Genomic DNA, 23089 nt, shown 5'->3' with positions numbered 1-23089 from the left:
GCTTGGGTTCTTTAGCAGCCACTTTCCAGTATTCTTGGACCTAATGATGTAACTTCAGAAGGGCAGCAACCCAAAATGAATAAGGAAAGAGAGTATTTTACTTATGTTATAATATGATTGATTTATTCAGCCTGTAATCCTCTTGTGAGTATACCTGGAATATTCTTGAATATTCAGGATTTCTCCTTACCAACATTTAGATGTGGTGGATTAATTTTGCATAGTGGTTAGCAGTAATTCTACAGGTAGTTAAATATTTAAATTCCATGTGATTATTTTAAGTTTCATGTCACTGACTTTTAACTGTATTATTAAAAATAATTTTCATGTTGCCATGGCTTCCATCACTTCTAAGCACAGAAACTGAAATGTAAAGTCCGTAGGCATGTGACATCAGTAATAATAATAAGTAAGCCAGCTGTATTGCCAGTCATATTTATGCTGACATGATATTTTTTTCTCAGTTTGCTTAGTCTGTTTCTTTGTAGTCTCATATCTTTAAATAATCTTGACCGAAATTGATCTTGTTACATTTGAGCTGGTTTTTTTTCTCTTTGACGTGCAGTGGTTTGTTTTGAGGATGATGAGTGCAGATAGGAATAATGAGCATTAAATTAACACAGGTGTCATACTGCTGACATACTGGTTGTCTGTTTTTGCCTTGATTACAATAAATGCTTCTCTCTTCCTACAGAGTAGTAATAAACAGTCTCTGGTACCTGACAGACATAAGTCAAACTGGACTTTATTCTGAGACGTTCTGTATGTGCTGGCCTAAATATGAATTATATATGCCCAAGGCATGACTTGAATAGATGCTGCTGCTTGTGACAAAAATGACAGTTGTTATATTGTATTGCTAATGAACATAGGAGTTACGACCTAAAATGTATTGAATGTCTTCATGGACTAGACATGATAACTCCATGAAATAGTATTCACTTTCTTGGTTCTGGGGCACATGCTATATGCTATATGTGATTTGTTGGTAGTGAAGAATATCCCATGAAGGGAAGATCGGTATTGAAAATGTTGGGAAATGTGGACCAGGTACTGGCTACGATGGTTAGAAAATTTGAAAACTGTTTGTTGGAGAGCATAGCATGACTTGAGGAATTAATGGAAAAGGTTCTTTTGTTACCTTCCTTCTTTTATCTGTGAATTTGATTTCCTTTCTCTGCCCTATTGCCAACGCTCTGACAGTCCAGTTGTTTTCTCAAATGATTTTGTAAGGTAGCAGACATGGTATTTTGCAACAAAAACAGAATCAAAAGTACTTTAAAACCACCGTAGTTCTTATTTCACACCTTTGTCATTACCCTGTTGTGTTAGTAATTCACCTTACTGCATTCCATCTCCATTGTAAGAGATTCTGTATCATAGAGGCTCATTCTGAGGTCCAATGGTAGCATCCATGAATAAGAAGTCATTTTAATCTGGGGTACTATTCTTCCTGTGTATGATCTCTATGTTTTCATTTTAAGCTTTGCCTTCTAGTACCTGTAAACATTTCACTGTACATCCGAATGTCACAAACTGTGCTCACCAAAATAAATCTTTGTTTTCCCATGTACTCTTTTATACTAGATATTCTTAGCTCTTGCAGCTTTTTTTTTGTTCCATGATTTCCGTGAGGCAATTTCTGAATGCTTTTGTAGATCTATAACCCAAAAGGCGTAAAAAATATGAATAACAATAATAATTTATTTTCTGTTTTAAAACCTTTGCCACATTGTCAAATGGTACAACAATAATTATTAAATTTTATGGATCATGATTCATAAAAATTATTAAAGCTATTGTTCCCAACATAAGTTTTGGGCGCTTGAACTTCAGTAAGAGCTTTAAACTAGGAATGGTGAGGGGGAGAGAGAGTGCTCAACAATCAGGTGAGGAAGTGGTGGATGGGGTAGGCAAGCAAAGGGCCTGGGGTGATGTGAACAGACGGCACATAGCATTAACTGAAGTGGAATTGTCCCAAGTGTATGTGCAGAAATAAGGAGGTTTCTACGGGACAGCATTATTGAGAAGAAAGTTCTCATACCCTTTCTGGGAAGTCAGCATGCTTGGGTGCTTCTCAGACATGCCCAGAGATAATGCATGCAGCATGGGGAGCAAAAAGGAGGAATTAGAAGTATGATTGTAGTTCCAGGGCTATGATCTCATGGGATCACAGTGATGCGGTAGGATAGCTCAAGTGAGTGGAACATGGATGGGTGGATACAGGCTCTTTAGGACGTGCCAGGAGGGTGAGGAGGGGAATTGCCCCATATGTGAGAGACTAGCTGGACTTAGTTCATGGTACTCTGCTAGGGAAAGGTGGCGAGCCAGCCAAGAGCTTATGGGTCAGGATTCTATATGAACATTTCAGATCTGTGAATTAGGGTAGGCGTGATATGCTTCCACCTGCTTTCTGCTAAGATTTCAGCTCTGGTAAAATCAGGTGGCATTTCTCCAGAAGATGAAAGTGACTAAGCATCTGTAGCTATCTATTACAAATTTTTTCTTCTACCAAATCCAAAGAGATTAGATAGATGGGTTGAAAACTTGTATTCTTTAAGTATATGTATACTTTAAGGGTGTATGAAATAGTTTCTGATAAGTTTCAGAAGCTGTTGTTTATAAGTTTTACATAGTGGTCATACCGAGAAATTTTGAAATACCTGAGTTATATAGTGAATTTGTGGTTGCCAAACGTACTGAAATTACTGACTTTGATTTTATGTTTTACCTTTAATTCACCTTTAGGTTCAGCAATTTAAGCAAGACCCCAAACCATCTGCATGTCTTCATTCTGTTTTCAGTGCACACACTGGAGATGAGGTCTTCTCCCATAAGGAATATGGTCACCTTCAGGTAAAATATGTGTGTATATGTAAAGGAAAGATTGGATGATTTTAAATAACATTATTGTTGTCTCCAGTCTTTCATGATGCAGCTGTCTCAGTTCATTTAGATTTGTTAGAGGTGTTGTACTTGATAAAATTGAGATTCCTTCTGCTTCTTTTGATGAAAAAGACTGTTTTGAAATATAATTCAGTAGTATGTTTTGGTCAGAAGGTACTGAAATAACTGGGATTTGTAGAGGTAGATGGTTGGTTGTTTATGAAGTTGCTTCTTTTTGAGACCAATCTGTTGGCCAATAAATAATCCTGGCAAAAAAAAATGTTGAAGTAGTCAGTAAAGTGAAAGATTTAGTGGAAGCTTACATTGAATATTATATTTTTTGCTGACGTTCCCAGCTTAATTTTCCATAAGTCTGAGCAATTTTCATTCATAATAAAGATTTAATGTACACTGTCAACAGCTTTGTCTAGTGACAAATCGTTGTTCGCTGTTTTGTGTAGTGGCTTCTAGTCAGATTCATTGCAAAATGGATTGTTTTACTATCTTTCATTTTCCAAAGTATTGATTTACTCTTTTTTTTCCCTTCTCTTTGCCTTCAGACCCTTTTTTGCATTCATGACCTTGTTTTATTTGCATTCCATAACTCTGTCTACTCTTTTTAGTTCAGAAATTTAGTGAAATTATTCAGAAGTAACAGTAAGTTGATAATTACTTGGTGCTTTTCAGACTGTGTTAAGAAACTGGAGTCAGTGGTCTGTAAGTCTTTTGGAATTTTTAGAATTTGGACCTTATTCTTAATCGGCTATGTTTCAGACAAGAATCCAATTTTTTTGTTCTAGATGGTTTCTCTAAATTTCATATACTGGCATTGTGGATTTATAGCTCATTGAAGCAAGTTATTGTGATAAACTTACTTTCTCTATTGAAGTTGTACAAATTCTTAATTATAATAGAATTCTGTGTAACAAAAGCAGTTTTCTTTGATTCATTGATAAATTGACTTTATGATGCTCATCTGTACAGCTGCTGAAGGTAATTACTGTTAATATAAATGCTATGTACAGCTACAAAGGAAAACAGTTTTTCCCAAATATTATCATATCTGAATTACACTTCTGTCAGTTGATAATGCTAAAATTATAGTGAGGGATAGAGCGGTTTGCTTTTTAGATGCGCTGTGTATTATTCAATATGCTATTTGCCTTCTTGGGGCTCTACTTGCTAATAAATTGTCATAGAAGTAAACATGAAACAGCTTGTGACTAAAGTGATTGCCTGTGGGTCAAAGCACGTCCTGGTTTGAGGTAAAACAGAGCCAATTTTCTGTTCAGTAACTTCACTCATTAGCTAAGCCTCTTTGCCTAGGCAAAAGCATGTTAATATCATGGTTTCAGGTAATTAAAAAAAATGATACTACAGCAGAAGTTGTAGAGGACAATGCGTGCTTGTGACATTTCTTCCTATTGATTTTTTCTACATCATTACATCTAGGATATTGGTAGATTAGGATATTTTTGAAGAACCAAAACTGTGGTATAGTAGCACCATCTTTGTTAGTAATATCACATTTAGCTTGTTTGTTTATGTGACTCCAATAAACGTAAAATTAATTATAGTTTCCTTTCTGTCTTTAATTACTTCAGATAAATGCTGTGTCGTTATTTCTCCTCTATTTGGTTGAGATGATCTCTTCGGGGCTGCAGATTATCTACAACACAGATGAGGTACAAATAAACTTCTGATGTTAAAACACGTGCTCTATTAAGTTGTTTTGGTTTTTTTTTTTCCTTGGTTTTATTTAATTATAAACTGTAAAATAATTGTTCTGGAGATACACTGCAGATATTCTTCACTTTTAATGGAAGTCAGCAAAGATAAATGGAATGAATGGATAGTGAAATAAATTAATAGCTAATAAAGTGTTACATGCAAAGAGTGAATGTAACTTGACATTGAAAACTTTTGTAGTTCCCTGCTATTTCTCAAAGGTACAAGGTCAAGAATTAAAAGGTCTGTTAGGACAGTTAACTTCTAGTTATGTTGTTCTCACTTTTCACCTTATTTCAAACTGTCAGTCAGTGCATTCTGTCTGGCAGAATTTCAATATAATATATTATAGGGTTAATTTTCTGGAAAGCTGAAGGGCTTTCTTCAAATACATACGAACCTATAGGTGTTAAGAGGTTTTGCTGTATCTTTACTTGAAAATAAAACAATTTGATGAGAGATGTTTGTAGGATTGTTAACTTTAAATTAGATAATAATAGCCACCGTGGCCTTCACTCGAGGACAAGTCATGTTAGGACAACCTGCTGTCCTGCTCTAAAATGAGGTTATGTTTTAAGACAGGAATGGAAAGCATAGATTTTTTTTTTTCTTAATCTGGATTTGTTTAAATTTACTTTAGTCTGTTTAATAGTTGTTGCTGTATTGCCTTAAAAAGTTTCAATGCACTTATAGTTGTACTATTTTTTTAAAAGGGGAGATTTTTCCCATTATAGTATATTTGCATTATATTTCTAAAATGTATATCTTCATTAAAGTTCTTTCTTTAGATAATGAGAAAATTAAGTGATGCAACTTATCTTCTTTCTCACTTAGATCATAGGTCTATATGATTTTCGCTGAATTGCCTTTATATCTGTGAGGAGGCAAATGTATATAATTATGTGTTTACTTAGCTTGACTTATAATTTATATTATCCTCCAGATGTTTGCATTTAATTACCGAATCTTCAGAAAAGTGCATGTGTATAGACTCTGCAGTCAGTGGATATTCTCCACTTTAATGTCAAGATGTAGTTTTCATTGCAACCGTACCCTAGAAATCTGTGGACTAGGGATTTATACTAAGATTACTTTACCACAGACCTGTACGTTCTGTTAGTCTCTGTATAGCTTCAACAATTGCATATATTCTCAGATCTTTTCAATGCCACGTAATTCTGGTATTTCCAAGTTGTCTTGTATATCTAGATAATACTCAGCATCGTGGCATTGGCAGCACTGTGGATGCGGCAATCTGCTACCCAGACATGAAGTCGGATATTTCTTTCTGATGATATCATTGCACGATGTATTTAGTCTCTTTCCTTTCATAGAGAGAGGGGTTTGAACCAGTGCTAGCACACTGGAAGGTGCTGGCAGATGGTTGATATTTGGCAAGCTGTCTGCACGAATATGTTTGTACACAGAACTCTTGGCTTTGGAGGCAGTCATTGTATACTAGGCTGCTTGATGTCAGGCATGGCACTCTCTAGTTGCATCTGTTTGCACTTGAAAAATTAATTTTGTCGCATCTTTGCATCCATAGCAAAGAGAGCAGTACATGATTGTGCAAGTGAATGAATTTGAGAGCAGTTATCTACACATAAACCAGAGTAACGCTGGTGTTTGCAGTTATCCATGCGGCATGTGTATTCTTTATTACACCTTGCTGTCTGCATGCTTGACTTCTGGATAAATAAGCTTAACACACACAATCCATAATTTCTGTAAATGCTTTAGCATTGACTTGGTTATAGCATTTACATGCCCGTGATATGAATGATTGCTCTCTGTAGATTCTGGTTTGCAACCAGTTATCTGTTGCCCTTTTTTCTGTGAATCCGCCATTTGGAAACCCTTAGTTAATCTCACAAAATATATGTAATTGACCATTTTTTTTCTTGTGTTCTGAACATCATCACTGGTAAGGTTACATATTTCTGTTTGGTGCTCTTTGCTTCTTCAGTTAGCTGATGCATTTAAATTTCAGTTAATGATAGAGATAGGAGAAGCCACGCTCTTAATCACTGGCTGTTCACCTTCATTCAGAGAAAGTTCATTTCAATACAACCAAATGCTTAATTACAGGGATGATTAATTTGCGACAAAAACCTGTTTTTAAAGAGAGTATCTGAACTTGGGACCGTCATTCGCTGGGGGCTGGGAAATGGACAGAAAGCATAATTTTGATGGCTGAGGAAAAACAACTTTGTCTTTTTGAAAAAATGAACAAAAGAAAATATGCTTTCATTTTCCTTCAGTCACTTCCCTTTCTTTCCTTCCTATAGGTGTCCTTCATTCAAAATCTTGTGTTTTGTGTGGAAAGAGCCTATCGTGTACCAGATTTTGGTGTCTGGGAAAGAGGAAGTAAATACAACAATGGTAGTCCAGAGCTGCATTCAAGGTAGGTGAGCGAATGTAGCTCTTTCAAGTAAATGTGATATGAATAAAAAGAATTCATGGGGCGACTTGAAAATAATAATGCATTAAAATACTGTTTGAACTAAATTAAGCTTCTCTAAAGATTGAGAGATGTATTTTGGGAAAATGTGAAGCATAATTTCATCATCATATGCATGCTGAAATAACCGCATAGATGCTTAGCTATTTGAGTATTCAAATTCCAATAATTATGTGCAGCTGCATGCATATAATTCTGAAAATTGTGTTTAGAACAGTTCAGACTCTTGAGGCATGTGCAGCAGTTTGGATTCACAAATATGTTTAGGAATATCGTGATTTAAGAAGGTGTTGAATCACGAGTCTAGATTTTTCTCATCTCCACTGTGCTGCGAGGAAGATGCTGAACACTGTGGAGGATAGCCTAGTGCACAGGTTATTTTCCAGGTTCTTCAGGTGCTGTAAGTAACTGGACATTCTGATCCCTGTCCCATGAGACAGTTAGGAATGTGCCTAACACAATTCAAGAAGTGATTATAATTAATCGGGACTAGTCACGACTGATACATATATGTCTTCAGGGATTATGGACTCCAAACCAGTCACTTAATTTTCAGTTTTGTTGTACTCCTGGCCCTTAAAACTCACACTGTAAGTTTACATACAACGTGTGTTTGCTTTGACAATTAGAAGTTTACTCTTGTCTTCTTGAAAGAGGCTTTCTTTTTAAAGAAGGTATCATATAGTATGAAATCCATGAATAGTAACTGCAAATTATGGCTTGTGATAGAAGATGCAGATATGTTAAGCCTTTCCACAGTCTTGGTATTCTGTCTTAGTGCAGTTCAAAACACTTCTAGTAAATGATAAATAACGAAACACTCTGTGGACCAGGTCTTCATTGATGTATGCAAATTGATGCCTTTTATTGGTTCAAAGGCAAGATTTGTAACAGCTTTTGTTATAGTGCAATCCCCTCCTCATATGGCTGAACTGAAAAATTAATTTGTCCTGTAACCATTTGATCAAGCTGTTCTCCAGGCATCTGCTCAGTACCTCTGCAAAATGCCTTTGACATCTCCCATATGTACTGTGAGAATAATGGAGTCGCAGAAGTGCAGTATCTGCATATTCCAAATCTATGACTGTAGAGCCTTGATCTTGCTCTTCTTTGTAGTGTAGGTATTATATTGCTATAGTGCTGTTCTTGTTCTATGTTGTTTTGTCTAGTTATGAAATTATTATTGTCGTGGGATTGCTTTTGGTTTGTTGTTTGTTTTTTGTTTTCAATATCCATTGGGGTGGTTGATGTTCCAGTTGAACTGCACAGTGCTTGGATGGAGGCAAGAAACTGTGAATGGGAGGAGGATTAGGATGTATATGCTTTACGGTGTGTTTTGATTAGCAGTTGCTAAGAATACGCAAATTTTCATGTTTGCCCTCGGGTATTTTACTGAGAGGGTAAACCTAACAATTAAAAGTTACTTGGAATTACGAATGATGTTTAAGTGAGTTTAGTAGTGCTTTTTTAGCAAGCTGGAAGTATAGTTTCTCTAGGTTAGTCTCAGCTTCCCCTGCCCCAAATGTGAATCAAGGTCAAATGTTACCCATAGAATTACCATTGCAAGACTGCTCTTGATAATCCATGACAAATCACAATAATTGGCAGCTACAGTAAGGTCCACAGATTCCACCTGGGATGGTTAGGTATGGAAGAAAGTATTAAGAAGAAGAAACCTTTTTCCCTTGAAGTGCAGTGAAGAACCAGAGCAGGATACTCAAGTTACGGAATCTCCATCCTTGGAGGTTTTGGAGACTTGTCTAGAGGAGGCTGTGGTTTACTTGAATTGGTCTTGGTTAACATAACTGGATTCAAGTGAGATTTCATGTTGGACTAGATGAGTTCCATATGTCCTTTTCAACCGATTACTTTATGATCCTGTGAAATTTGCAGAGGAATATTTAAAGAGGGTTTGGGTTAGGCTTTTTTGGAGGCCATCTCCAAGTAAACACCTTTTCCTGTGGGAATAGAGTCCAGCAGGTTAACTCAGTATGTTCATAGTGGATTGTTGAGTGGCGGAAGGAACATATTTATTAAAATACATTTTGCTGTTAATTAATACTGATTAAACAGTCTATATTTTTTCCATTATTAAACTGTAGAGTATGAAGAATGTATTTTCTGTAGAAAGACATAAGCATAATTTTTATTATAAAACTTCTTTTCTAATTTGCCCAACAGGAAGGTATTAATCAGTAGGAATGAAACAAGTGTCTGAAGTGTGATCATAGTTCTGAAGTGTGGTGTGATGTGTGACAGTTCAGTCTTTTGAAGGCATACTTGATACTGCAGCTGTCCTCAGCATTTTTTTATTATTTTTTTTAGAGTAACTTGTTCTCATCAGTTATCCATGAAACTTCTAGTAGTCTAAGTAGTGCTTGTGTGTATGGTGAAGGGAATGCTTGATATAACATTGTAATGTGAAGAAATATTACGTGATGGGGGAAAGAAAGCAGTATTTTGATGTTGAGACATTTATATTTTCATTTGCAAGTAGTATTTGTACTGAAGTCTCCAGGGGCTTTGAATAACTAGAGGTGGAAAAATACTTATCAATTACAAGTAAGTATTACTCTTATTGTAGAATAATGACTGAGTATGTCAAATAGGAATGATTTCACGGAAGGAATCCTTTTTTTTTTTTTTTTTTTCAATTTTTTTTCAAGCGCTATCATCCTATTTTTTAGATAGGGCGAGTAGTTTTACATTGTCTGAATACCAGGAATTGTTGCTGTCGAACAACTACTACTTCTCTACCTTTTGTCAGTAACTTTTTTCCACTCTCTGAAAATATCTCACTATTGGTATTAGAAGTGTTAGGTGGAAGGAAAAAGACGAATATGAGATTTTAATGTGTCATATGGATTGCAGTGTGTGGGATTTCACTGATTTTCATTTTCTATGTATGCAGTTTGATAATAATACTAAACTCCTACGAAAAGTTCGGTTCTGAGTCATCACACCAATTTGTTTGATCAATTGCTAGGTGATAATTAAAATAGAGTGATTGTTAGAACAATTACATTTTTGTTTAGGTCTTTGAAACAAAGCCAGAAAAATAATTATATTCACAACACTTCTGAGTTCAGTTTATTCCTTCATCACATTTGCCAGTCCCAAAAGCTTTCATCAGCAGAAGATACCAAAACTGAGGGATCTCACCAGTGTTTGATGGCAGCTGCTCAGAGCAGAACTTAGTTAACCTAATCAGCTTTCTCTTGTTGAACCAATTAGAATTCAATCCCACGAGTACTATTTCTGGCAATGTTTCAGAAAGAAGGATGGAGGTTTATAAACCTGTTGGTAATAGTTGAATGATAGAGTCTGAAATCAGTGTCTAAAGTACTTCTAATATTAAAACAAACCCAGGTAAAACAGTACTTAAAGTAAACAAGTTCTGTAACTCCGCATTATTTTCTGTGTAACTATAATCAGCTCCCATCTTTAAAATATGGATTAGTTAGTAAACATCAGAAATTTTATATGAATAAACAGTACAAAAGAGGTTATTTACAGTAAGGTAAAAAAGTTTGCTCTGATTCCAAAATGCTGCATGCAGTTTTCTGACAATCGGGTTGCTATAGGTTTTTTGGCTGGAAAGTGCAGTTGCTTGTCAATATTATCACAACTGCTCTTACTCAGAAGTTGGGGATTGTTAGTGATTATTTTCTGAATATTTTTTCTAACTTGGTGTTGCTTTATTAATTACCTTTATAAACAAAATATCTAGGGCTGTCTTGGTCGGAAAGTACATATTCATAACTGTTGTTAATTTTACTGTCTCCCTGCAAGTGGGGTGTAGGCCTCAGACTCTTAAGGATGCTTTAGTTTTTCACAGTCATGACTGTCACTGTGACAACATTGTTCTCAAGTTATCTGGATCCTCTGACAAACTTTTTTTTTTTTGTGCCTTGTTTGGCAGTACTGCATAATTTTTGGCCCAAAGGAAAGATGTCAATAAAAAGTATGGTTGGCTATTGGATAATCAGTTTTAGAGAAAAAAAAAGATATAAACTTTTAACTCCTTTTTTGTCCTTTTTTTTTTTTTTTAAAGAGAGTATTTCAAGGAATTACTGTGCTAATAAGTAAACGGTTAAATTAATTGGTATATTGTGTTTTTCCCAGATTTTCCCAGTTCTTAAAACTTCAGACTTTTCAAGCTTCTGTCTATAGCAGTGTAGATGTTTGAGAGTTCTTTTTTGTTCTCTTTTTTTGTTTTGTGTGTGTGTTTGGTTTTGTTTTTTTCCAAATTTGTGTATTGTGCCAAATTGGAAGAAACATGGTAGCTGTATCTAAACGGTTGTTAGCTGAAGACAGTATCAACAACACCCTCTCCCTTATAGGGAAGTGCTTTATGGAAAGATGAACCTTTCAGTTCTTCTTTCCACTGATTTTTATCTTGCTAAGGTTGGAGGCTTTCTTCCTGTAGCGTTCATCTATGGCCCCGTGCCATGTTGTGTCACTTTTGTTTACCCTTACGGTCTTTTCTTAGCTCTAAATATTTTGTCATGTCAGCCTGATTGATTCTGCTTTTTTCTTTTTCAATCTTTTGCTATACGTCTTCAGATTTGATAACTTTTAAAGATAACAAGGTACACATCATACTTTCCTGTTATTCTGCTGTCTTCCTTTTCTATTGTCTTATTTATTGTCTTTTTTTGACTAAGAATATTTCAAATTGATTGCAATCTACTTGGAAAGCAGAGTTCCTACCTAAAGGAATGGGCAGTTAGGGAGAAAGATGAAACTTGTTTCCAAAGGAGGAGTTTCAAAGCCAGGAGTGTCATTTAGGGATAGCACATGGGGTGTCAGTGAAGTCAATAAATCACTGTAGTAATTTATATAGAATTGAAGCAGAGACAGATAAAGGCGCATTAGTCAGAGACACTTTAGTGCCTTGGAGACAAAGGCATAATTTAAAAGTTTAGTTTTATGAATAAAGTTGGGAGAATTATACTAGGCTTTGTTTTACTGGATGCTTTTAATCTGTTTTACCAGATCACCTAAGAGGGGCGTTTGGTTTATTAGCTAGACTTTTGTAGTATTTCTAGTTCCTATACTTTCATGTCACCACTTCATAAACAGTGCAAAGTCCTTTCCCTGCTTTGAATGCTTGTATTTGATAGTAGAACTGTCAGAAATGTGGTAGCATTATATATTGCATTTTAAAACTCTAGCATTGTTGGCAACTAGCTCATTTAATATTCTACTTTTGATGCCCTGTGACCTTAACATCTAGAATTTTGGAGTTTTGCAGTGTGCAAAAATCCAGCATTTTACGTGTGTGTTAATGTTTTAGCTCCCTATTGTAGTTGAATGGACATGTGAAGATGGCCTACCTATAATTATGTATAATTATGTGTTCTTTAAAACAGTATTTCAAAACTCTGCCCTCTGTCATAATTCAAATTGGATATAAACCTGTCAACTAGACGTAGAGTTCTATTTACTTATCTTGAGCTTTTCTTTAAAAAAAAATCATCAAAAGTATGTGTGTGCATTGAGAGGGAATGCTGCTTTTTTTTTTTTTTAAAATACTCCCAGGGAAAGTCTAAGACTAAATATTTTTTTCATAAAATGGCCTTGCAAAGGTGTTTGTGTGTATATTTTTATATGTACTGTATAATTTTCATAATCAGTAATAAACTACATTTTAGTACATCATTTGATTTTAAAATTACCATAGATATCATTATATTGATATACATCATATTGATAACATACATATATTATTATTATTAGTGATTTTAGTAGATAGGACTAGTGCTTAATGGCTTTAAACATGAAATTGCCAACTTCAAAGCTTGCTGGTGGAATTTCTGGGTATCTAGCATACATCATTTTCTTCATGATGTGTACTAGTCATGGAGCATGAGCAATAAGATACGTTTCACTATATGGTCGACATCAGAAAATCCTCCTTTTCTGAATCTGGATTGATGAGTTCTTTTACTATATCAAAAGCTAGCCAGAAATCAGTCTTAAAGTTTAATGCTTGAGAGCTGTGTTGAAAAATTGTGCTGAAGTAAATCCTCAGTTAATACACTATTAGCAAGACCTTGAAATACATAATGCCAGATGTCTAGTAGCAAGGTGAGAGCAGAAGTGCTTTTTCCAGATGGTCTCTAACATTTGCAGACAAATAAAAATGCTGAAAAATATTTTTCAAAAAATAAAAACCCAAAACAACATACCACCAAACAACGCTGAATTTGCTGCTTCATCATTTTATTAACATAAAGGTTAAGCACAAAATTCAAATAAAGAAAAGATCATAGCTCTGAAAGCTGTCAAACATGCTAAATTTTGATCTAGGCTTGAATTTTGATACCTCTGTTTTTTTTGTTGTTTTGTTTTCTCCTCAGCTCTGTGGGACTGGCAAAAGCAGCTTTAGAAGCAATTAATGGTTTCAATCTCTTTGGAAATCAGGTAATAAAAATGTTTGTTTGCTCTCCTTATTTATTTTAGCAGTAATGATTCACATTGTGGATCAGAGTATATTTAGGATATTTAGAAATATCTAGCAAAGTTTGTTAGATTCCGGATTTTAAAAAAGTTAGTTTGCAAACTGATTGCTCCTGTTTCAGGTACAGAATTTGTCTGAGAAAATCATTAGTGCCCTTACTATCAGGAATTACTTTTTGCCTTAAAAAAAAAAAATAATCTAAAATTATTGCAGCTTATTCTGAAAAAGGATTTGGTTGCCAAAAAGGGTTTTCTTTTAGAATTGTAACTGTTGATCATAATACAGTATACCTCTAACTACAAGCATTGCCGTACTTCTGTCTTGTTCCTTCATGTGGCTTGTGATCAAGACTTTAAACAAGCTACTTGTACATAATCCCACTGTTCTATTTGGTTTTAATTTCGGCAGGTTGCGTAGTGGTAAAATCTTTTCTCATCCTTTTGCGTGGCTTGGATCAATGAAGAAAGCAAGCCTTTTCTTAGATTTTTCTCTCTGACTTGTATTCCCCTTCTACATGCATTTTTTTTAGGTGTTATACCTAAGTAGTCTATAGCTAAAATAAAAGAGTACTCTTCCAAATTAATGACCTAGAAAATTTACAAATGGAAGACATATGTTATTGTCAAGCTATTGGTGTTATTAATAAATGGAAATAAAGGGTAGGAGTGCAGCTAAAAAGAAAGCTGGATAGCATCAAGTGCGTGTAGAAATAGTTACAAAACTTGCTGGTGAGCGTTGTCTGTAAATTGTGTGGAAGGGAGGATAGGCTGGTCACCGAGTGATGAGGTCAGGACGCTGAGTAATGCCTTCCTTATGGCACAGTTTTCTTGCAATCTCATTCTTTTTGACTTGTGGACCTTATTCACATGCCCAAATGTCTGTATTTCATACAAGGTAAACATTAATTGATGAAACATGCTTTACTTCTTCTTATGGTCGACCAACACTTGAAACTTATTTTAAAAAATGACACCCGTTTACCTGAACAGGTTATTTTTATACCTACTTATTTTTTTCTGCAGTTAGGCAATATATGATCCTTTTGGGTTTTAATAATTTTATAATTGTGACCTTGAATACTATTTTTGTATTTTTTCAGTAAAGTTTCTGTATATTCTTGCTGGCTTCAAGATAGTTTTTTGGGTTTTTTTTCCCCCTCTTTATTTAATACTGTATTCCCCTTCTACATGCATTTTTTTTTTTCTACATGCATCTTTATTTAATACCTGTGCTCTCCTGTTTGTTTTGTAAGCCAGATGGAGCTGACTTTGATTGTGGTGCTTATCTGTGTTAAATGTTCAGCTTTAAGAAACTTGGTTAAATGCACTGGTTTGGCATAAAGAAAATAGTACAAAGGAGAGACAATACAGATGGTAAAATGGTAAATGGTGAATAAGGGGAATTCTCAGGTGCTCTTTGTGTGAGCTAATGAGTAAAAGCTAGGTCAACTGTAAAAGTGTGACTGGGAGACAGTCCAAATTACATTCCAAGTTCCTTTCCATACTGCTTGATTTATTCAATCGTTCTTAGTTATTTGTGTCTCTATTTTTCTGTTGGTAAAATGGAAGATATGGATTGCAACAGTCATATAAAATAATTATTAGCACTATTAGACAAGAAGTTCTTCCTTATAGTTTATTCACATAAAAACAATGTTAAACTAAAACTTCTTAGAGATGTTCAGATGCCTGTGATGAAAAATATGTTACAATTTGTTTTAAATAGTGAGCAATTGACATAGAAATATGATCTATTAAGCAATCTTATCCATTGATGAAAAGCTGTACCACTTACTGTTATTAGACCCTTCTTTGTCTTATGACATAAACCAGGAGATACTGGTTTTTGGAGGAGTTTTTTGGGTTTTGTTTGTTTGGGTGTTTTTTGCATCTGTATATTTGTACTAGTACTGTGGTACAGTAGACTTGTTCTTTTTAGAATCCACTCCTTAGGAATACTGATGTCTGTTTGCTGATGAGTGGAGAAGTATGAAAGTACTCTTTATACATACACAGATACACTGTTTCAAAAAGACTTAGCCATTTGGGCTACTTTTGGTTTACGTACATTTTAAAAGCTGATGTTATGGGTTAAGTACTAGGAGCTAGTAAGGACCTTAAATAATGATCAGACACTATACACACATTGTTAGTATTTCAGACAAAAACCATTTATCTACAGTCTTTACCTTCCCAGCGGTCTCAAGCACCAGTAAATGCATCAGCAGTTGGGTTTTTTTTTCTTTTTTTTTTTTTCACTCAATTCTGAAATGGATGAACAAATTGCTGAAGCAAAGCCAGTTTAAATGCTTTGAGAGTTTATTTCCAAGATATTTAGCACAAAGAGAAACCATTTTGACCTTCAGTCTGCGGCAGAGTTTGCCTTTGTGCTTAGCTCCAGCTGTGTTCGGATAGCTTTGAGAAATCCTGCTGAGCCCCTCAAGAGGAACTTGTTTGCACCTGCAACTGCACTAGTGCAACCTGCATAAATCATTGCTGGGCACAACAGCCTGCTCAGCCTTTCCATGCAGATTTTTCCATTCATGCTGTGAATGCTGGAAGAGACTAATAAATACAAATCTGTAGGATTGTAGCTGTGCTCTCACACATGCGCGTTACGTATCTTTTGAGTATATCATGATAGCGCCGTTTCCCTGTGTATTCATGGATATACCCAGAGAAGACAAAATAAAGATCACTTATTGTTGATAGTCACATTAAATTGTCCCTTCCCTTCCTCCCCAAATTCCAGAAAACATTTACAAAGAATGTATTTCTGTAAGAAATCATTCTAGTTTTTGTTCTGTAACAAAGCACTGCTTAACTGATGTTCAAATAATTTCAATAAGTCCTTTGCTATGCTTCCTAATTTCTACTTTTCTACACACTTTCTATACTTTCTTTGCTATAGTTTTCAATAAGAAACATTTATCAATTGAAAAACTAATTGGCTTTTCGTTTAATCTGAATTTTACATGCTTTAATGTAAAAAGGAGTTCAATCATGGTTTTTAAATGCTGTTCATTTTCATCTCCATCATACTAGAAGTGTTTCATAAAAAGCAGGAGTTATAAGCATAAATATAGTCTACGTATAAGTCTGTAAGCATAAAAATACAGTCAAGCTGTAATCCTAACGTTCCCTCCGTAATAAGATTTATTCACACATTGAGAAGAGAATTTTTAATATAACAGGTAAATGAGTTATTTAGTTTCTCATTATTTTGCTTTATATCCTATGCTAAATTTCTTAAATTTATTCCCAATGTATTGTCTCTGAAACAATAGTTATAAATCTAGATGAAGCAGTTAATATGTATGACATTGGCATAAGAATTCTGTTATAATCCTTAACTGTGCATTGATTGTAGCCAGATCCTGAAATCACTGTATTGTCCTTCTGCTGATGTTTGTATGGAAGAACTGTAAAAGTGGGCCTGATACTTATTTCCTTATTTATTACATTTAGGATGCAGTGTGAACTGATCACATTTCAGTTTATGTTTTTACTGAATCACTTTAGAATCATCACTACTAAAAGTACTGTAACTTATTTTATCTTTTTGTGGGCTTGATATAGTTAACCTAAACCTCTGGTTTCAGAGTATCACAGAGTATAATCAGCTTAGAATTTGTATCATTAATGTAAGAATTCCATTTTAGCTACAATACCTTTTAGAAAAAAATACGTATTATCTAAAAACCTACATAAGAGCATACGCGTTTACTAGCAATGAGAGTTAATGAATTCAGTGCATGGTGCATGCATCTATGCACTAAAATGGAACCGCTGGCAACAAGATGAACACCGTTTCAAGTCTGACCTAGTCATACTATAATCAGTTGTTTGTATATGAGCTACATGCCCTATATTAGTTTGCAGGAAAAAAAGGTATGTTAAAAAACCCATCAAGCCCTCGTACGGTGTCTTTACTACAGAACTTTACAATCTTCAGAGAAGTGAAAAATAGTTCATTTGTAAAACAAGATGCTTGTGGCTTTATGAAATGCAAATTAGTCTGCTTTTGAATCCCCAAAGAATCCTTTACTGACGCCCAGATTTTGAAACTGCATGTTCACACATGTTGACAGATTGTGTTCAGAGTTTGTAGATGAATTTAGAGATTTGTGAATAGTCAGAATCTGGATTAAGAAGAAAGTAGGAGAATAACAAATCATCAAAGCAAATGTGATTATTTATGTACATTCTTATCTCGGCAGTATTCAGTGTATCTTGCTAGAATGATCAAGAGAACAGAGAGATTATTTTCCGTGAGGACAGGGGAGAAATATGTTTTGTTTAGCCTAGCAAAGGAAAAGCTGAGTATTTGTATGATAGCTATGTATAATTAGAGTGCGGGTAAAAAGTAAGGAAGAAAAAACCTCCGTTGTTTGGAAAGCAGAATGAATGGATGCTAGTACTGGCACAAAAAGAGCGGTGGTTAGCTAGTTATGGAGAAACTTAGTTGGAAATGAAAGGTTCTAATAATTAGAGAGGGTACGTTCTGGAACTGTCTTCCTAAGAGAATAGTATACCAAAGAAACTGTGTTTTAGGAGAAATTTGATGAATTTATGAAAATTTATGGTTTGGTATTTATGACAGTAATGGAAAGAGTTCAGTGTTGAATGTGTCTTCCAATGAGATAGTGATATTGAGATTCATTGTCAATGACAACATATATGAAGATAGCCGTTCATTAAGGAACTGCATTGAGTTTCCAAGCAATAGCCTATTGATAATACTTTTAAATGCTGTTGATTCTGTTTAAACCGTGTCTCAGCTATGGGATTCATTGTTTTTTTGAGTGTTTCAGGAAGTATCAAAAAGGTGATGGAGAGATATAGTGTAAAATTACAGAATTTTACTAGGAAAAGGGTTTTGCTAAGGAATAGATGTCGATAATGTTGACCTTACAATAGCTGAAAAGCAGGATGTTTTTATTTGCTATGGAAGCCCTTTTCCAGTACAGTACCTCAGGTGAATATCCAATTATTTGTGTTTTAACTGACTTGCAATGAAATATCCAACATCGCTATTTGGAACGCTTCCTGCAGTCACAGGGAGGGACAACTACTTTTCTGTTTGTCCTTAATACAGTCATTGTTTTTCAAGAATTAATGGAAGAGTTTATAGCTTGAATGAGCCATATAAATGATGGTCACCAGTAGATGAAACCATCTAATTTTGGCTATATTTAAATACGTTTGAAAATTCAAAATGTTTTCAACTTGACGTTGTGGTACATTTTCAGATTAAAATTACCAGCTACCAGACTATTACAACAATACCTAAATAAAACAAAGAACCAGTTAGTTTCACCGGGATATGGTAAGCTTTCTTCCCTTCCCCTTAAATGTATGTCATGTTCTGTTTGCAGGGCTGCTCTTGGTCTGTTATATTTGTGGATTTTGATGCCCATAACCGTAACAGACAGACTCTCTGTTCATTGCTACCCCGAGAGTCAAGGTCTCATGTAAGTAATTAAATGAAATTCATCTCAACAGGGTGTGAAGAAAATAAATGGATATGGATATAATTTCAAGTTCTATTGATGGCCGTTATGCTCTGCGTAATAAAGATAGGAATTTGCCGGGAAGGTACTAAATTTTTTGCTTCTTAAATGTCACTGTGATTTAGTTGTTTTTCTGAAGTGGAATTATGATGGCATTCTTTATTTTCTGAATATTTAGGTTAAAATGGTACCCTGTTGGTAGCTTTCTAAACAATTTTAAAATAAAATTTAAGGTAATAATCATCTGCAGTAATTTAGGTAGGGTTTCCAGTCTTGGTGATTGTTTTTCTTTTGGCCTAGTTTCCACTATATACTCAGTGCCCGCATTTTTGAAACACTTTAGCTTTAATTCATTCTTTTGTCCAGAAAAGAAGCCTTTAAGGTTGACTTTTCATAAATTGCTGAGTATGGAGGATTTCTCATTACTTTAAGCTACTGTTACAAATGCTTCCTCAGTAAGTGAATCCAAGTGACATAAGTATAAATGAACTTTAAAAAAAAATCAGTACTAGCATCAAAGGTAAATTTGGGGTTTGAAAATCAGTAATTTAAAATGAGTGATAGTAGAGTTCTACTGCTTTTTTGTGCATTCTGGGATATAATAGCATTTTGGTCATGAAACAGACTATTAATCTTCAACATTAATAGTTTACTTATTGTGTAGAAGAATTATAGCAGAGTTGTAATACTGGATAATTAAAATAAAAGGCACTGTCAGCTACTTTTTTATAGTCTAGCGGTCTTTTAGAACTCTTTTGCTGTTTATTATTTGCTGGAGACTTGTAATATTCCAATAGAAGCTAGTTTTATAAGTTACTTATGCTACAGAAGTGATCCTCCTATCCTTTTTTTTTCCTGTTTTGGATTCACATCAACGATATTGGCAAAAAGATGGTATTTTAAATGATTGAATATCTTAGATATATCAGCAAAAAGGAGTAACAAAGCAGTGCGTAACGTAAGAATTAGAACTTTTTAGTTTTTTGTGTTTCTGTAAGCTCACTTAGTGTAGTGGTGATGCACTAGTTAGTAATTTTTCTTGTGTTTTTAATTCATTATAGTAGCACATGGTTCTTGAGAAATGCTACTCCTATTTTTTCCTGAAATTATTCCCTTATCACCTTAATTGCAAATCAGATAGTCTTGTTTGTTACAGCACCTGAAGAATATTCCTGAAAAAGCTTTTCAGAAATGATGATTTAATCATAGTTACTTCTCAGCATTGCACCTTTATAAAATGTTTGTGATTCTTTTTGAGTGTAGGCTACCCAAACGTTGGTGTTTCCTCCAGGAATAACCTGGAGGATATTTTTTTGTTTCTGAAGCCACAAAGTTCTAGAATGTATTCACTTATCCCTGCAGATTATCAACTGTAAAGTAGGTCAGATTTTGAGTCAAATGAGTTCTCTTTTAAATCATATATCTGAATATTGGGTTTGTGGGTTATCCTTGTACATATTTAGAAGTCTTATTTTGCACACTATTTTAATATATTAGTACTATGATTTTGATAAAAATAAGATTATATTTCAATTAGTAAGTTAAACAGTCTTTGTTTGTGCATCAAATAATTGTCAGAGATCTAATTAAATTTGTAATGTGCTGTTTCTGTCACTCCTATAGAATACTGATGCAGCTCTTTTGGCCTGTCTCAGTTATCCTGCATTTGCTTTGGATGATGAGGTTTTGTTCAGTCAAACACTAGATAAAATTATTAGAAAACTGAAAGGAAAATATGGGTTTAAAAGATTTCTGAGAGATGGGTACAGAACAGCGCTGGAGGACAAAACACGACGTTATTATAAACCAGCAGAAATTAAGGTAAAGGAATACATGGCCTATATAAGGACAAATTTTGGTTTTCTGAAATGTTTAGGCAGTAATAAAAAATAAAAAAAAAGCAAAAACAAACAAACAAAACCAACAACCAAAAAACCCAACACCAAAACCCAAAACAGAGTCTGCCCAAAGAAAAACCACAAGAAAAGAAACCAAGACACCCTACCCCTGGTATTTCCGATTTGAATTGCACAATGATTCCTAATTGCTTCAAGTGAAGGAGATGCATTTTGTAATTTGGCATGTGCAGTTTTGAGAGACTGCTGAGTCAGCAAGTTAGTCATTGATTTGTTTTGTAATGAATGTGCTTCCATTTACATATAGGGTACAGTTGATTTCACATAACAAATAAGGAAGTTATTTATCATTTTATTTAATTTCACAGCTGACTACAGTCTGAGTGTATGGAAAACAATTTTGCTTTTGACCACAGTGTTTATCAGTAAAGGTTATCTAAATGAAAATTTACTCTTTTTTACTCCTCGATAGTTTCTCTGTGGAAAATAAAGCATAGATATATAAATATTCTGCTTGAGAATGAGACATAGCATATGTAAAAGCACAGTTAAAGTCCCCATAGAATTAAGAAGCTGTAAGCTAAATGGAAAGCTGATCTACTAAAATGTTTTTGTGTTCATGTTTGTCTTTTATTGCTTCAAAATTATTCAATAGGATATTCAAATACATTTCCTTAAATCAAAATGATTAAATGTCTGATTAATTTTTCTTCTTTTCAGCTTTTTGATGGCATTGAGTGTGAATTCCCTCTGTTTTTTATTTTCATGATAATTGATGGTACGTACAGCTTTACATTCCTGTTCTTTTAAAGGCATTAGAGAGATGAGCCCTTAGAGGAAGGATAAGAAATGATTTTCCTGTCCTGCCAAAATAAACCATAATGCAGTGACACTAAATATCTCATTTAGAGTTCTGCCTCATGGGTTAAAAACCCCCAAGCACCCAACTCTCCATATTTCAGCATAACTCAATATGGGTTTTTTAAAAGCTTATATCTGTGACATTCAGTCCTGCATTGCCTTTTAAACCTTAAAAACTTTCACAGTGTATCAGAACTTCACAGCAGCACATGAGAGAAAAGGAAGTAGAAGAGAGAACACATTGACAAACTGAATATTGCAGCAGGTCTTTTCAAGTTGGATATTCTGTGGCAATTGAAACAGAATTCAGAAGAGAAGAAAGCAAACCAGAAAAGGCCTAGTTTCTCTTTGAAATGCCTGTGGTTCCTGGCGGTGTTTTTCCACGTAGCCAGTTAGTCTGATTTAAAAAACAAAACAAAACCCCCCCAACCAAAAAAAAAAAACCCAAAACAACAAAACAAAAAACGCTACCTAGACCTTGTCTTGAGGATAGGAGACATACCAGAACAGTTCATGGGACGATTTCAGGGTGGAAGCTAAAATCTACATAGAACAAAAATCTGAATAAGAAAATGAGTAGGAGTTACAGCCAGGAAAAAGATTTGTAAATGGATGAAAATCTGGCCATCTGTTTTTTCCCTTTAGAGTGTGGGGTAGTTGAATAGTTTTCAAATAAAGATGGTGAGGTGCATAGAAATCTGCTATCTGCTTAGATTCCACTGTGGCCCCCTAGAGATTAAAGTATTTTGTTTGAAGCTGTAATAAGGTTTCACAATTGATTTTTCTAAAGGAATGCTTGATGTTTTTCAAAGAGTGCTGCCCAAAACTGAGAAGAAAGGCACTGTCGTTTAATGCTGCCCACTTGCAGTTTTGGAAAGAACAGGAAAGATAATCATCTTTAACTGAAGTTAACAGAATAATAAAGCAAGCATTTTACTCTTCTTGTCTTACAAAGAAAAAGTACAAAATAGATATTTTGCACATATCGTCCTTGTCTTTTTTCCTGTACCACAATTTCATCAAATAGAACAATTCTATTAGTAGATTTTGTGCACGTATCTCCAAATCCACAAGCTTCCATAATGCAAAATTTGAAGTGTATACAGAGTGACTTAAACTGCAAAATGACAATGAAAGAGGAGGAGGAGTAGATTACAGTTGCGTGTCTTTATAACAAAAACCCAGAAAGCCCCTCAAGCTGCTACATTGTGCACACTGGTTCAGATGAGAGCCTATTTGCCCATCCAACACACTTGCAGAGTACAAAGGAAAGCCTTTCCAAGGAAGTGTGTTAAGCTGCTGAGTATGTAGGTAACTCC

At 34.6% G+C, this 23089-nt stretch overlaps 1 protein-coding gene across 1 annotated transcript in view; it reads left to right on the top strand.

Annotated features, from left to right (window-relative positions):
- Window positions 1-23089, top strand: part of PHKB (phosphorylase kinase, beta) — an 82032-nt gene that overhangs the window by 15169 nt on the left and 43774 nt on the right. The window contains exons 5-11 of the mRNA XM_009885084.1: window positions 2749-2856; window positions 4491-4571; window positions 6903-7018; window positions 13441-13504; window positions 18919-19014; window positions 20677-20874; window positions 21630-21687. Coding sequence (XP_009883386.1) covers window positions 2749-2856; window positions 4491-4571; window positions 6903-7018; window positions 13441-13504; window positions 18919-19014; window positions 20677-20874; window positions 21630-21687 — 721 coding nt within the window. The remainder of the gene's footprint in view (window positions 1-2748; window positions 2857-4490; window positions 4572-6902; window positions 7019-13440; window positions 13505-18918; window positions 19015-20676; window positions 20875-21629; window positions 21688-23089) is intronic.

The sequence above is a fragment of the Charadrius vociferus genome, unplaced genomic scaffold (assembly GCF_000708025.1).
Source record: "Charadrius vociferus isolate BGI_N301 unplaced genomic scaffold, ASM70802v2 scaffold475, whole genome shotgun sequence".
Classification (NCBI taxonomy): Eukaryota; Metazoa; Chordata; class Aves; order Charadriiformes; family Charadriidae; genus Charadrius; species Charadrius vociferus.
Note: the sequence above shows the minus strand (reverse complement) of the source record. Positions and strands in the feature narration are given on the sequence as shown.